This window comes from Staurois parvus, unplaced genomic scaffold, assembly GCF_062004578.1.
Source record: "Staurois parvus isolate SC_StPar_1 unplaced genomic scaffold, SC_StPar_1.0 ptg000362l, whole genome shotgun sequence".
NCBI classification, from domain to species: domain Eukaryota; kingdom Metazoa; phylum Chordata; class Amphibia; order Anura; family Ranidae; genus Staurois; species Staurois parvus.
This window is the reverse complement of record NW_028318158.1, coordinates 11,158,666-11,174,695: the sequence shown is the minus strand read 5'-3', so window position 1 is coordinate 11,174,695 and position 16,030 is coordinate 11,158,666. Positions and strand designations below refer to the sequence as shown.

Here is a 16,030-nt window from a genome sequence, read left to right as displayed (position 1 = left end):
CTTTCACTGCCCTGCAGCAGGATACACCGCTAAAAAGGGAACTTTAACTTCCATAGTTCAGACCTTATATCTGTATACTCCCTGTGGACCAACGCAGTTTTTACATCTCTGCTATGGATCTATAGTCCGCTATAACTTTGTGATTACTTGAAAAAAAAAAATTTTTTTTTTTTTTGGGGGGGGGGGGGGGGCATTGTCTTCCAAAATTGCTTTAATTTCTTATGCAATCCATAGACAAAAAGGAATAGAACTGTAAAAAACACACACTTTTTTACATTTTTATCAGTGTTTCAAAAATATATTGTTACTGTACATAGAGTTTCTTACTTTTTATAATTGTATAATATAGTATACTGTGTGTGTGTGTATATATATATATATATAATTATACTTTTTATAAATGTTCCAATTACAAAAGAAGGAAAAAAAGGTTAATACTTATTGTTAGAAAAAATATCAGCAGTTATGGAGAGAAGGGGAAGAATTGGTTAATTAGGTCTGATTAGGGTAAGGGGGGGGGGGGGGTTAAATGGCAACAAATTCTATTAACAACTAAGCCACTGAATAAAGCCTCCATTTTTGCTACAGTTTTCTTCCGAAAAGTGCTTCTAAAAATAATCCAAAAAGACACATGCAGGAATGTTTCTTCAAAGAATACATTTTAGCGCAATGTGCTTTTTCTGAAATAGACAGGAACATCTTCCTGCCACCTCCTAATATTGTCTGTTCACAAGAACTTCTCTAGAAGGTATATTATTCTATGTTAATCCCCTATAACCTCTAAGGCTAGCCTTGACTTTTTGAATTATTTCCATTTGTTCCATCTTGTATGGTGACTCTCCATCTTATCTTCATTCAAATGATAAAGTTCCTCCAATTTACATATTTGATCCACCCTATCCACCCAGTCCTTTATTTTCGGCACCTTCTGTCTCCTCCAATACTTGAGTATCAGTCCCTTTGCTGCATTCAAATAAAAAATACAAAGAATCTGGTTTATTGTACTAACTGAAAGCTTAGTACTATGAAAAAGGCAAATCTCTGGGTCTACTAGAATATCAACCTCTGTAGTTGAATACTTTTTCTGGTTCACTTCAGCAAAGAAAACATCCATATTTTTTCTGACAGATTCCCTTTTACGTGAAGCCCGTATTAAAGTTCACACATCCTATAAGTGACAGGTCTGCGTTAGATGCTTGTGTGGATTTGGCGGCACCACGTTACCTCATTTTCCCTTTCTTGTGGATTACGCATAAATATTTACAGGGACGAAACATTCTTCAGTGTCCTGGAAGCCTAGTAAAAATTTTCTAGAAGAGCTGCAAGCCTCACACAATACCCCCTGTCCACATTCCTGGGACCGGTCACCTGAAACTGGAAACTGAGATCAGAAGGCTGATTAGCCACAGATTCACTTCATCCTCTAAATGGAGAACTTTCACTGCCCTGCAGCAGGATACACCGCTAAAAAGGGAACTTTAACTTCCATAGTTCAGACCTTATATCTGTATACTCCCTGTGGACCAACGCAGTTTTTACATCTCTGCTATGGATCTATAGTCAGCTATAACTTTGTGATTACTTAAAATAACAAAGTAATTTTTTTTTTGGGAGGGGAGGGCATTGTCTTCCAAAATTGTTTTCATTTCTTATGCAATCCATAGACAAAAAGGAAAAGAACTGTAAAAAACACACACTTTATTACATTTTTATCAGTATTTCAATAATATATTGTTACTGTACATAAAGTTTCTTACTTTTTATAATTGTATAATATAGTATACTGTGTGTGTGTGTGTATATATATATATATATATATATATATATATATATATATATATATATATATATATATATATACTGTATATATGTATAATTATACTTTTTATAAATGTTCCAATTACAAAAGAAGGAAAAAAAGGTTAATACTTATTGTTAGAAAAAAAATCAGCAGTTATGGAGAGAAGGGGAAGAATTGGTTAATTAGGTCTGATTAGGGTAAGGGGGGGGGGGTTAAATGGCAACAAATTCTATTAACAACTAAGCCACTGAATAGAGCCTCCATTTTTGATACAGTTTTCTTCCGAAAAGTGCTTCTAAAAATAATCCAAAAAGACACATGCAGGAATGTTTCTTCAAAGAATACATTTTAGCGCAATGTGCTTTTTCTGAAATAGACAGGAACATCTTCCTGCCACCTCCTACTATTGTCTGTTCACAAGAACTTCTCTAGAAGGCATCTTTTTTCTCCACCTTTTTATTTTTTAGGAACCTCCATGAAAAATAAACCCTTTGTGTGTTGTCATGACTTTTCCCATAATGGAAGCACACTTTCCGATTTTTATCTCTCACTTTGACTTTATTGTAGTCAGGATGTTGGTTTTCACAGTTCATAATTCAGCCAGGATGGAAATCATGTGGAAACCTTGTGAAAAAAAGATTGATGTCTTTGTTGGAAGCAGAATCCTTCTCTCCAAGGAGCACGGGCTGCAAATGATCTAAAAGTTATAAATCTTTTACAGGATAACTTCAGCTTGCTGTGTAATTGTGCTTCTTTTGCTGAGATGCCGCTGCTGTAGATTGCCTGCATGCTGTCAGTAGTGAAGTGAAAGCATGTGCCTTTCTTGAAGGAATAAAAAGTATGCAAAATCTTAACTTTATTTTAGTTTTTTTTGCAAGATGGATTGGTTAAGACCCCTGTTTTTTGTTTTTAAATAGTAAGGGTACATTAGAAAAATATAATAAAACAAATTGCACTGTAAAATATAAACTTAACTTACCTTAAAAGTGGATAGAGTCAGTCAATAGAGTAGTGTATTTTTCAGTAGGACAGTGGACCTGTTGGAGGGCTTTGCTGAAATATCAGGGTCTAAACAGACCTCACATTTGAGAGAGAGAGAGAGGGGAGATTTAGGACACAGTTCTCAACCCCCCATCTTTGCAACCTCCGCTGCACAGAATGAATGACCAGGAAGAGCTCTGCATAGTCTCCTTGTTCATTCACAAAGTGAAGCCTAGTAAACACAGTTTACTATGCTTCAGTTATGAATGCACACAGTGAGTGATCGTTACCAATCACTCACTGTGTTCATGCAGAAAAGAAAGGGTAGTAGACAGAGTGTAGACATCCAATATGCTGACGCGTTTCGAGGACTTGCCTCTTCCTCATAGTCAACTGACCAAATGTCTGCTCCCTCTTTTATATGCTCACTACTAGTTGAACCAGAGGTCACATGGGCCGTCACAGGGGCAATTGACATAGTAAAAGTAAACACAAAAGATCCATAAAAATATATAATATATATGTATAAATAATATAATAATTATACATATATATTATATATTTTTATAGATCTTTTGTGTTTACTTATGCTATGTCAATAGGGGAGTGTCCAGGACGGCCCATGTGACCCTTGGTTCAACTAGTAGTTTTTAATTGTCTTCTGTCCCTGCTGGGGATTTTCATCCTCACTTCGTGTCCTGGGAATGGTTATCACTGTGGCTGAAAGTGAGAGAAAATCCAAAATGTTGCAGTTATTGTACAGGATATCAGCATCGCTGCAAGGGGGGGCCAGGGGAGCACAGAGGGGGGCCCAGGCAGCAGAAAGAAAAGGAACCTAGACAGGGGGGCAGCGGGGGGCGGCATTTACTGGAACCAATTCTCTGTATTTTCCTGCTGCAGTAGCTGAATGCCAGTGGGAGGGAGAGGAGGAGAAGCTGACTTTCAGCTGCTGCAGGAGAAAAATACAAGGGATTGGTTCATGTAAATGTTGCCTCCGCTGCTCTCCAGGTTCTGGGGCTCAGCAAGGAAGGGGCATGATCTGCCCGACATCTGCCCCCCATGATCTACGGATAGATCGCTATCAACAGGTTGCACATCCCTGCTTTAAAGCCTTATTTCAAATATCCAAATTGCCCCTGTGGTTGGTCCTGTGATGGAGAGGTAGGCCCATAAACTAGGATGAGAATAGGAGCAGGGTCTGTGTTAAACTGGCCTATGACTATAAGCCAGTATGACACAGACCCTGCCCTCTCCCCAATCTTCTACAGGTGTACCTGCCCTTCGAAATATTGTACAAGCAACTTAAGATATAAAGTTAATATGTAAAACCTAAAGTGTATCTACAAAAACTCTGTTTAGTTTTGAAAAGAAGATAGAATGGTTAGCATCATTGGTCAGGTTTCTCTTGTTTATATGTCCCCCCTTGGGGGGAGATCTTTCCTTACTTCCTGTCCCAGAGACACAACAAAAAGTGAGAGTAAATAGTGGGGAGAAATATCCTCTAAGAGAGTTGTCACAAGAACAAGTGCCTCCCTTACAGGGGCGGACTGATAACTCATGGGGCCCCCGGGCAATAGAGGATCATGGGGCCCCTGTGTCCTTGCCCAAACTCAAAAAAGCCTATAAAAAAGGTACCAGGGGCATCTCATGGGGCCCCCTACTGACCCTGGGCCCTCGGGCAGTGCCCGAGTTTCCAAATGGTCAGTCCGCCCCTGCTCCCTTAGAAGATTCCACCTCAGCTGCTGCTTGTAGACAACTGTAAAATGTTTAAATTTCCCATTAGAAAATGGGAAATGTATTTCTATCCCAGTGACACAACCAAGGTCACCTAGAAAGGCTAAATCTCATCAGCTGGGACATATAGTAATGAAAACAAGGCGAATTGCCAACACTTCCATACTGTATCCCCCCAAAAAATGTTTTGGTTGTGAATACACGTTAATGGTTAATACCGTTGCACACTTATATGAACACATTGGCAGCATATTAGCTGGCTATTGCAAGGGCGCTTTTAAATATTCCAGTACAGCTATCCTGTGAAGGTTACACATCAGTAAAAGTTAGAACTGAATTCCAGACAGCTAGCTATGATAAAATATCAATTAGTTAATTATGGATTATTATAAAATGTGTTTTTATGTGAAGGTGGTAAATGTGTCTGAATCTGCCAGTATATTAGCAATTAGAAAAAATCTGCTCCAGAGGACATACTGACAGGAGTAGAGAAATTATCTTATCAGTGTGCGTCTGCTCTGTTAGTAACCGCCTAGCGGGGCCTCTAGCAGTCCACAGGACAGGATTCCCCAGGGCGCGGAGTCTAAGCCCCAGTCTGCTTGTTCACCAGGGCCCCTGATGGTGGGGATGGGCTTGGCGCAGACAGGAACCAGGTCGCGGCCCCTGAGTACACCCGTCCATGGTAGAGAGATCCGCCAGGGGTATGTGCAGGTAGAGAGCCTGACGTGAAGAGGTGGAAGACTGGATCCGAGCGGGATGGATGGAAGGCGGAGTAGTAAGCGTGGTCAAACGGGCCGGGTCGGTAACAGTGGGATCAGCGTAGTACAAGGCGGCAGGCAGAAGAATAGTCAGGTCACTCGCTGGGGTCAGTAACAGAAGTTCAGATCAGGTATGGGGATTATCCAGAAGAGAGGTCAAACTAGCCAGGGGGTCAGAGCAGCAGAAGTCAGCAGAGGTCAGGTTCAGGCAAGGTCAGCAATGAATCTCAAATAGCAGGAACACAGGAGCAAAGATCAGACCATACGGCAACTTGTGTCTGTGCAGGGCTGGTTTAAGTAGCCTGCCCTGCACCTGACAGGCGCAGCCTAGGTCCTAGTGCCTGCCCAGCACCGTCATAGGTGGCGGGTGCGCCTGGGTCCTAGTGCCCTGCTGCCTACATGTCTTGACAGACACCTACGCATGTGCAGACCCATGCGTCGCGATGGTCCCTGACATGCTCCTTCAACTCCAGTATAGTCTGCAGAGAGGTCTCAGGAGGGTCACAACCCAGATGTGCAGTCTGGCAGAGGTGCCTGGACCACAGTGCAGGGAACAAAAGGGGTATCACTGCCGATCCTTTATGTGTTTTAGAGAAAATTACATTTTGTTTCTGGTCTTGACTGCATCCCTGAAAAGGAAGCTGAATTTGTGCTATAAATTTTCTGGACTAGCTGCCTGGGGCTGTACTAGGATGGTGACCTCGCACAGAGCTAAAAAACTGTAAATTTCCACTCGTGCCGAAAATTCTCAAGCTACGTCAGTCCCTTTGCTGTTGGGTGTCCTAAGTAGAAGGTAATGAATTATGAATAAGTGTCCCTCTATGCTCAGCTGTGTTTACCCTCTCCAGCTGTACAGCACAGGGACCACATTGCTCCTTTCTGTGGTTCTGCTCCATGCTGGGTCTTCATGCTGTGTATAAAGGACTGCGCTTTGTTGAGGTTAACCACCCTTTTCTTTTTTCTTTAACCTTCATTGTCTGCGAAATATATTTGTAAAGCTAATAAAACATTGTTCATGTACTTCATATCTCTGGTTTTAAGGGCATAGTTCCAATCTAAACCAGTTAATTCTAGATTCACATGTGCGTGTGCATTTGCACATGCATGTCATGGATATAGCAGCTCTTTCATTTGAATGGGCTGCTGTACCTGCAAAAAACTCAGAGAAAGAAGTCCCCAACCTTTTTTTTTTTTTTCTTTAAAAAGGAAAGCATGCCCAAAAACCCGCCCGGTTGCAAATGCGTGGGGGTGTCATTAAGAATTAATGGCAACCTCTTGCATCTGCGAAAGAGCAGCATGTTTCTGTGCGGGTCAGGAGTGCGCGATTATGCATGCGTTCCTGAATCCGCACATATGTGAACCTAGCTAGCCTTAGTTAAGGGGCTACTAAACCCACAACAGTAAAATCAGTCTGTATATGCAGTAAAGCATGCTTGTTATACTCATTGTGGAACCTAAGGGGTTAATACTCTGCATTGTGTAAAAAGGCTGTTTGGTCCTGTTTTTCTCTGCCCCTCCTCTTGTTCAAATGTCCACCTGATAAGACACACTGAACCTGTAGTCACATGCACATGCTCAGTTTAGTGTGTATTGCTAGATAGGTTTGTGTTTTCTTGGTAGAGTGGCCCTGTGCTGATCACATGCAATCAGCACTGTCCAGAGGGTCAGAGGTTTTGCATCCTCCTAGAGCAGAAAGAAAACTCCTCCTACAAGCTTTAACCAGTGCTCAGCTGAAGTCACAAGACTGCACTGACTACTGATGAGAAAAGGTATTTATCAGTTTATATTTACTAAAATAATTGCATTTCCATGCTCTATATACTGCGGGAGACCAGATATAGTGAATGCAGGGTCCTGGGTTTAGTAACACTTTAAAACTCTGGTTTGTCGAAAGGAGAAAAAAATCCCACTTTAAACTAAACAATATTAGACAATTCAATTTTTATCTCAGATTGTTACCTGCTTTTGCTCTGTAGATATTGAGGCTATGCCAGTGCACTTGCAGGTCTGCCTTTTGTATTCTCATTGGAAGACCTAAGGGCTTGTTCATAACTGTTGTTACAGAGGATTCAGATAACTTTAAAGATTAACACATTTTTCTCTTTGGATTCAGTTGAATTAATGTGTGACTCCTGGGTGAGAGTTTTATGTATCCTGTGTGAGTATAAATATTCCCTCCAGCAGGCCTAGATGTGCAACAATTTTGCAAATATTTAAAGCTGAACGCCAGCATAAGTAAATATTGTCTAAATGCAAGAGTCGTGTGTATTCTTAAATGAATCTTGGTGTACTTTGTGTATTTCTTCCAGATCTGTGCAGTAATCCAGTGTGACATTTTACCTCTGTGCAGGAGCTTCTTGCAGTAAAGACCGGTCACTGCTGCTCTCTGCTTCTACAGGTGGATTGGTCTACTCTCCGCCCCTCCTGTAGTTTTCTGCAGCTAATCTGTAGTGGGTGGGGTCTACTGGGCACCTCCCACAGCTCTTCTGTCTGCATAGGCTATGTACAGCACAGTGATGATGCTTGTTACATTTTTTACAAGAAAACAACTAGATTTGCAAAGGAATTTGGTGCACATCTGACATTGGTCAGCTGCTGACCAATCAGATGCCGTCTAGCCCGAACTGTCATTGCTGCAATAAGAGGAAAGAAAGCGGCAGGGATTCTGCTTTCTCTCCTCTCCTACCCCTGACACACAGCATGGGATGCCTGCAGGGAGGTTTTCCGTACCGCTCCTGTGTGAACTCGGGCTAAGAAACAGGAGCACTGAGAAAACTGCATGCGATTTGGACAGGGATCGCATTCCTGTTCAAATCGCATGCTAATCTTTGCGGTGCATTTTGAGTTCATTACCGCAAATTGCACCGCAAAGTATCAGTTAAGGTATCACTAGTACTCACGAAAATACTTGGTATTGTGCTAGGAAATGGGAATCCTAGCAAAGTATATATATATATATATATATATATATGTATATATGTGTGTGTATGTGTATATATATGTATGTGTGTGTATGTGTATATATATATATATATATATATATATATATATATATATACACAGTTTATATGTCCCATGCTGAGGAAAGATCAGTGTAGTTTCTCATTTGGAGCAGTGCAGACTCCTACTTCCAATGCTGTAATGTGATGTCACTGGTCCCAAACTAAAGATCAGGCAGCCGGCCAATTGGTTACCAATCATGTGATTACTAAAACAGCCAATCATGGCAATCTTGTGGATTTGTTTACAACCCATCAGCTCAGCTATCATTGTATCTTGCACAGATCAAAGCACCTTGACACCTGGATGTGGCTATTCAAGTGTCAAAAAGCCAGAAAAATTAATATATAATAACTTTAAAGGGTATGCATAGCCCCATTTTTTTTTTTCGTTTTGGATAGTGCAGGATAGGGTTAAACACCTGTCAGGTAATTTTTTAATTAATTTTTTTGCTGTCTGTGTACAATTGGTGAAATTTCCCTTCACTTCCTGTTCCAGAGATACAGCAGGAAGTTAAAGGAAATCTGCCAAAGTGAGGGCAATTCTCAACTTGGGACAGTTGTCTCCAAAATGTCCCCATTGGACAACTTCCCTGTACCTAGGGACAACTTTAAAATTTTGGATTTCCCCTTCTATATTTTCTCGTTAACAGTGGTGCAAACAAAGGGTGACACAGCATGTCTTCCCAGTGGGGACACAGCAATAAAAACTTTAAAGCATGTTACCCTTTGCCACTCCTTCTAAAATGTAAAAAAAAAAAAGTTTTGCCGAGAGATACACATAGAGGTGGAGGAACTCGTAACATGGTTGTAAAGGCTAAAATGACATATTATACTTATCTTCCGTGTGCAATGGTTGTATGAAGTGGTCCCCAACCTCCTCTTTTTGGATCTCCTGTCGGCGTTCTTGTCTTCTTTTCTTCTGTGTGTGCCACCATAGGTAACCGCTTGCAGGCTCGCTGCTGAGTAAGGCTGTGTGTGTCTATAAACACATACAGTGCAGCTCAGCCCTACCCCCTGCTCCCTCCTTACAAGGTTTGATTGACAGCATCAGTAGCCATCGGTTCCCTTTGCTGCCTCTGTGTCTTGTGAGGAGAGGAACACAATCTACCACAGCTACAGACGGCACAGCGCTGGATCTAAGTAGATAAGTTTATAGGTGTGTAAGGGTGTGATACAACTACTGGGACATTTTTGACCTTATTGTTAGGGAATGCATTTAGGTACAACATGTCCTGCCTTTAGAACTGCTATAAAAGTCCCAGGTGGACACAATAGGTTCGCGGTACAGACATTTTATCTTGGCACGAAGGGTTTGGCAAGTGGTATCCTTTGACAAACTCACCCATTGCAGTCAATGAGACCGCGAAAAGCCACATGCTTAAACATTCGGCATGGGACTTCAATGTAAAATCGGCTTTTGGGGTATAAAAAAAAACAAAACCAGTCATTCAAAAGTTGACAGTATCGCCTTCTGAACGCCTGTAAACCATCTCTAAATCACCTCTGAAAAAGCAATCTACAATGGATTGGTGTTCAGAGGAGCAGTAGAGCCTGCCACCCATGTGAAAAAAGTCTAAAAAAAAATGCCTTAAAAAAAAACATGGCTGACAATCTAGTAATCTGCACCTTTGACCAAAATAGCACTTTTGGGTGAACTGACCCTTTAAGAAGGGGGCAATAAAGATGCTTCTTCAAGGTGCCTCCCCATTCTAAACCAAGAAACCTGTTGAATATGTAAATCTTGTATCCTATGAACCTTCTTTGTAGAATAACTTTGGCAAAAATGTATTTTATCTTCGCAAATTAACAGTCAGATATACAAACACTCTGAAAATGTCCTTGAATTTTGGAATTTAACATTGAAATATGTAACAGATTTCCTCTTCAGTATCTTTTGTACAGCTGCGGAGAGGCGACCTAACACTGCCCAGGAAACAGGGAACATTATAACAATATTACTTATCTTTTTAGCAGCCTTAATAGGGAACAGAACACGTGTTTTTGGCTGACGTTTATCCGCATGCTTGATGCCTTTCTCTGTTGTTGTTTTTTATTTTCCTGTTCAGCACGAGAGGAGAATGGATATAGTGGTCTACGCCGATGCGTTTACGGAGGTATTGGAAACAAAAGCACAAGAGCTTTTTGCAACTTTCTATAAGGCTTTGACTTGCATGAACTTCTGTTTTGTTAACAGCTCTGACAATGTAACCTCAACACAGTAACCGCTAACGAGCACCCGCTGCAATGCAAAACCCCCATTTTGCATTGATTCAGTTACTTACAAGTTTTTTTTTATTTGACTAGTATTATTATAACTGCTATCATATATTTAATGATATTGGCAAATCATGTAGTATTTACAGTATAAAATTCTCCAAGTGTAATAGCAAAGGAAATCTTAAACTACAAGCTGCCTGTTGCTAGGGCGCAAGAGAAAATGGATGAGGCAGAAATGAAGCTTGTCTAGGCCAAATGCAGATTAGTCACAGGCCGTGGTCAGAGATCAGAAGAGCTTGGTTTTACCTAGGTTGAGTAGACCAGTGCTTCTCAGCCTTTTTTCAGTCAAGGCACCCTTTAAAATTATGGACAGTCTTGAGGCACCCCATTCTAAAATTTGGTGCCTCAAGACTTTCCATAATTTTAAAAGAGCACCCCATTCTAAAATGTGAAAAACTATTCTAATAGTTTTATATAACGCAGCAACATCCACACATGTAGGACTCCCAATGTTAGAGGCAATTTATTCTTTCAAAGCAAATACACTTTTGCACACTGGTACTGAGTAGTATTCTAGTGTTTCTCTTCTCCCTCAGTTTTTCTCCATCACTAAGCTGATGTGACCCCAGCACTGATGGAGAGGGGCAGGGGAGGGTCAAACTAGGATGCTGTGCAGGCAACCGATATCCTCCTTATCAACTGATGACAGCACTGAATGTCAGGACGCCAGAGGCTAGAAGGTCGTAATGGTGCACAATTAAACACTGTGGCTTTGTGTAACTAAAAGGCAGGCTTGTTCCACCCGCTGGCTTATATACAAGTTTTGGGCAATTTTTAGAAATTTTGCCAAGGCACCCCTGAAGAAACCTCAAGGCTCCCCAGTGAGCCTGAGCACCCTGGTTGAAAAAGGCTGGAGTAGACTACTTTGACAGTGTCAGGGTTTGTGCAGGTCCAGTTTTTTGAGAGAATATATACAATAGGCCTTGGTGACCTGCTGTAAGATGCTTGGGTTTATTTAGGGCCAAGTTTTGGTCAGGTCTAGGCTTGAAAACAGACAGCAAAGTTTTACTTTGTCCAGTTTTAGTTGTAGATTTAAGTAGATATTTGTAGATTTCAACTCTTGTGCTCAATAAGCTACAGCGGCTATTGGTATAATATGGGTAAGGTTTGTGTCCTACTGTTGAAGATCTGGGTTGCCATGTCATACGTTGTAATATGGTAATTAACCAAGTTTCAGCTATGGCAGAGCAAACTGAAGGCTACTGGGACAATAAATATAAATTCAACTTGTGCTTTACCCATCAATGACAAAGCATTGGGTTCACTTTAATGATGGCTCCACCAGCAGTTTATACTTACCTTCTCTTCGCTACCCTTTTACTCTGTTAGGAGCAAAGAGAAAAAGCCTTGTTCAAAGTCATTACTTGGAATGTACCCAGCCTTGGACTTTCTCCTCACCTCTATTTGACAGTGCTAGATGCCTTGGAAGCCTACCAGCAAGCACCAGTACTGTGGCCTGGGACAAGAGCCTGGGACAAGAGTGAGTTACGTGCTCCTCCCTATGTGGACGTCCAGGTTATTTTTCTTCTCTTTCTGTTCCTAAAGTGAACCTTTGACTTTGCCCTGCATGGGCCTTGAGGTTGCTTACTCACCTTCTGTTAGATGACCAAGCAGACATCTGGGTTGTCAGATCATAATCACAAAGTGGGCAGAGAAATAAATCTAAGTGGTGATCAGCAGAAGTGTCCTTATCAGATTTAACCCAATGGCCAACACTTGGAAATTCCACTTAACATTCTGAGAGCCCATCTTTAAAACCAATTAGTTTTAAAATGCGGTTGATCTCTGTGGCCCTATTTAGTCTTGAAAATCCCTTAAAAACATACAAATTTCCGAAGAAAGCTGGAAAAACTCAAGCATCTCAGAGCTGGACTGGTAAAACTGCTTGCAAGGGTTAAGAGAAGGCCATGCTGCAGATCAGCTGTGGGAAGAAGCTGTAGAGCTTTCCTACTTTCTCTTTGAATCTCCTCCATTGTTGTGCTCCAGATCCGCTCTCCTAAAACTTCAGTCCCTAGAGGCTGCTGCCTCAACCGTCAGACACTTTCCCTGCTGAAACAGTTAGTCATTCTAATTTCAAAGTTTTTCTTTATAAGAAATAATCCCCATGACACCGCTGTGCTAAAGATAAAAGGGCACAGCTCCCCCATTCTGGAGGAAATCACTGTCGCTTGGTAGGACTTGCAGGAAGGGGATGCCAATTCATCCAAATTAGTCAATTGTTTTGTGAAAAATAAGTGCCCCGTTTGTGTTTTGTTGTCCTCTTTGTAAAATTTTACCCTTCTGTGTCCTTGTGTGCCCTTTAGAACAGAACCATGGCTAAGATATCATGACTCATAACATCCAATACGTGTATATTATGGAGAAAGAAAGGGGATACATCTGTAATGTACAGGATAAAAACAGACCTTAGTTCATGGGCTCTAGAGGAAAGAGTTCTATGGGATTAAAATGAAAATGTCTTGGCAGTTTTTTACAACTGATGTTCTAAATTGTTCTAAATTGTGCACATACTGTATGATTAAACATATTCTGTTGCATTCGTAAATTCCTCTAATAACCCACAGCTGGTAAATGAACAGCAATGTGCAAGAATTGTAGAAAAAGGCCGATGACTTTTTATTCTGGGATCTCAGGTCTAAGTGTGTCATTGTGCATAAACCCAAATGTGCTCCCCCCAGCCCCAGTGTCAGTTGCCATTGTGCTGGCATTCCATGTGTGTATGTGTGTCATTGTTCGGGGCCCTTTTGGCCATACTTCTCCTGAAGGTCACAGGAATGCATTCCTGTGATCCAGACATCACAGAGCTGGTCCAGGCTCTGCAGGGATCCCAACATTAATGTTGGGATCTGCCCACATGCTTGACCAGCAGCTGGCCCAGCCTTTCAGCACATCGATGAAAGCCTAAGTCAGCCACTCCTGCCCCCTCCACAGCCCGGCGCTCCAGTGAGCACTGGAGGGGCAGAGCACAGAGTGGTGATCGACAGGCACTGACTGCTCACTGAAGACTGAGAACTGAGCAATCAGCAGTCTTTGATCACTCCGTTCCCGATGTAGAAGTGGCGGGGAACAGATGCAGCATCAGATCAATGCTGCATCTGCATAGGTAAGTATAAATGTATATTTTTTTACTAGAGTTCTTAATAAGAACACATTCATCCAAGAGGACTGAAAAAGAATTTTTCAGTTTGTATAGTTTGTTAAACTGAATGATTTCTTCCCCCATATTGTGATTGGCAGACTAGTTAGTTGTACAAATTTTAAATAAAATACATATGAAGGTATCTTGATGGAATTGTTCAGTTCCTTCTTCAACTTGTTATAAGAGTTGTTGTACTAGGCTTCTGAGTTGCAGCTTGTCGTGTCACTTTTCTTGCTGTGAATTGAGTCTGCATTCAAATATTGCCTGCTTTATGTGTGCTTGACAGGTACCCTTTACAAAATATTTTGACACATATCTCTGTTATATATTTTCTGTAATTAAATCTGTTTGCAAAAAAAAATGTCTACGTCGGGGGGTTAGTTTTTTGCACTTTGAGTGTAATATTTGCATGCCAGTTGAAAGTTAAAGTTTAATCTGCCTTTATTTTGCCCAGTTCCTACCCCTCCCCCCTTAACATGCTAATAACATTTTAAATACACAGAAAAGTTGGGGAGAAAAGTGCAAGATGATGCTGGACATCCTCCAGCCAGGAAATGAGAAAGGCTGTATCTCTTTTGCTGCAGCTTCTAATGCACACAGTGAGAAGCTCACAGTGTGCAGGTAACTCAGAGGAAAGGAGCCTGTACAGCTGTGCAAGGCTTAAGGTGAGACTGGGGTTCAACTGTAATTTCCTATCAGGTTTTTATTGCAGTTTCCCCACTGGGGAGATTCATTTTCTCTATTGCCTTCAGTATGGAAATGATGGAGAAATGTAACATTTTGCAGCCATAACCAGAAAAAGGGCAATTTTACAATGGGGACACCTAATCTGGTGACGGCTGTCTGACATTCTGTGTTCCCCTTGGTGTGATTCACCCTCACGCATGGTTTCATCATTGTTAAAAGTATAGAAAATAATGGGAAATCCAAAAATGTTACAGCTGCCACCAGAATAGGAGGTGAGAGGCAATATTCCAATGAGGACACTTGTTCTGTGGCAGCTATCTAAGAGAGAATATTCCCTTACATTGGTGAGATTTCCACTTCTTTGTGTGTCAAGGACAGAAAAGTAAAGAGGAAATTCCCGTAACAGCACACAAAGAGCAGAAAAACAGCATAAGAACTGTAACTCTTCTCAACAATATCCAAAACAAAACAAAAAGTTTAGACTATAGGTCAATTCTGTTATATATTTTAACCCCTGAAAACTTTCTGTTACCATCGGACCTTGGTTCTGTTGGCACCAAAATCACACTCTCCTGCAATAAGATCTAAAAAAACTGGGAAACATTAATCTTTGCAATAGGAAGTGTTCCACTTGGGAGAGTTTTTTTTTTCGTAGAACATGTAGGGACCCAATAATAAAACCTTTTTGTGATATACCCTAAGATCATAATAATATATCAAATATACAGTTGTGTCCAAAATTATTCAACCCCCACTGAAATTGAGTGTTTTGGCCAGTTTGACATTGCTTTTGATCATTCAGTCATCTTGCTTACATTTACATTAAAGAGGCACTTGTAGGTCAGACAAATATAACATAACAGTTATAATGAAATAACCACAAATGTCTTTTCTGTGCTCACAGCATTATCAGTTTTATTCAACCCCCAAGTGACATTCAATCTTAGTACTTAGTACAGCATCCTTTTACAGTTATAACAGCTTTTAAACGTGAAGCATAGCTTGACACAAGTGTCTTGCAGCGATCTACGGGTATCTTCGCCCATTCTTCATGGGCAAAGGCCTCCAGTTCAGTCACATTCTTAGGCTTGCGCACTGCAACTGCTTTCTTTAAGTCCCACCAGAGGTTCTCAATCGGATTTAAGTCTGGTGACTGCGATGGCCACTCCAAAATGTTCCAGCCTTTCCTCTGCAACCATGCTCTAGTGGACTTGGAGGTATGCTTGGGATCATTGTCCTGTTGAAAGGTCCAACGTCTCCCAAGCCTCAGGTGTGTGACGGACTGCATCACGTTTCCATCCAATATCTCCTGGTACTGAAGAGAATTCATGGTACCTTGCACACGCTGAAGCTTCCCTGTACCTGCAGAAGCAAAACAGCCCCAAAGCATGATTGACCCTCCACCATGCTTCACAGTAGGCAAGGTGTTCTTTTCATCATAGGCCTTGTTCTTCCTCCTCCAAACATAGCGTTGATCCATGGGCCCAAACAGTTCTAATTTTGTTTCATCAGTCCACAGAACACTATCCCACAACTTTTGTGGTTTGTCCACATGGCTTTTGGCATACTGCAGTCGACTCTTCTTATTCTTTGGAGACAGCAAGGGGGTACGCCTGGGAGTTCTGGCACGGAGGCCTTCATTACGCAGTGT

At 41.3% G+C, this 16,030-nt stretch overlaps 1 protein-coding gene across 2 annotated transcripts in view; it reads left to right on the top strand.

Annotated features, from left to right (window-relative positions):
- Window positions 1–16,030, top strand: part of LOC149456439 (EH domain-containing protein 3) — a 94,830-nt gene that overhangs the window by 44,386 nt on the left and 34,414 nt on the right. The window contains exon 4 of one of the 2 annotated variants that reach the window (XM_089685112.1): window positions 10,343–10,390. The exons of the other annotated variant lie outside the window; for it this stretch is intronic. Coding sequence (XP_089541238.1) covers window positions 10,343–10,390 — 48 coding nt within the window. The remainder of the gene's footprint in view (window positions 1–10,342; window positions 10,391–16,030) is intronic. 2 annotated transcript variants of the gene reach the window in all.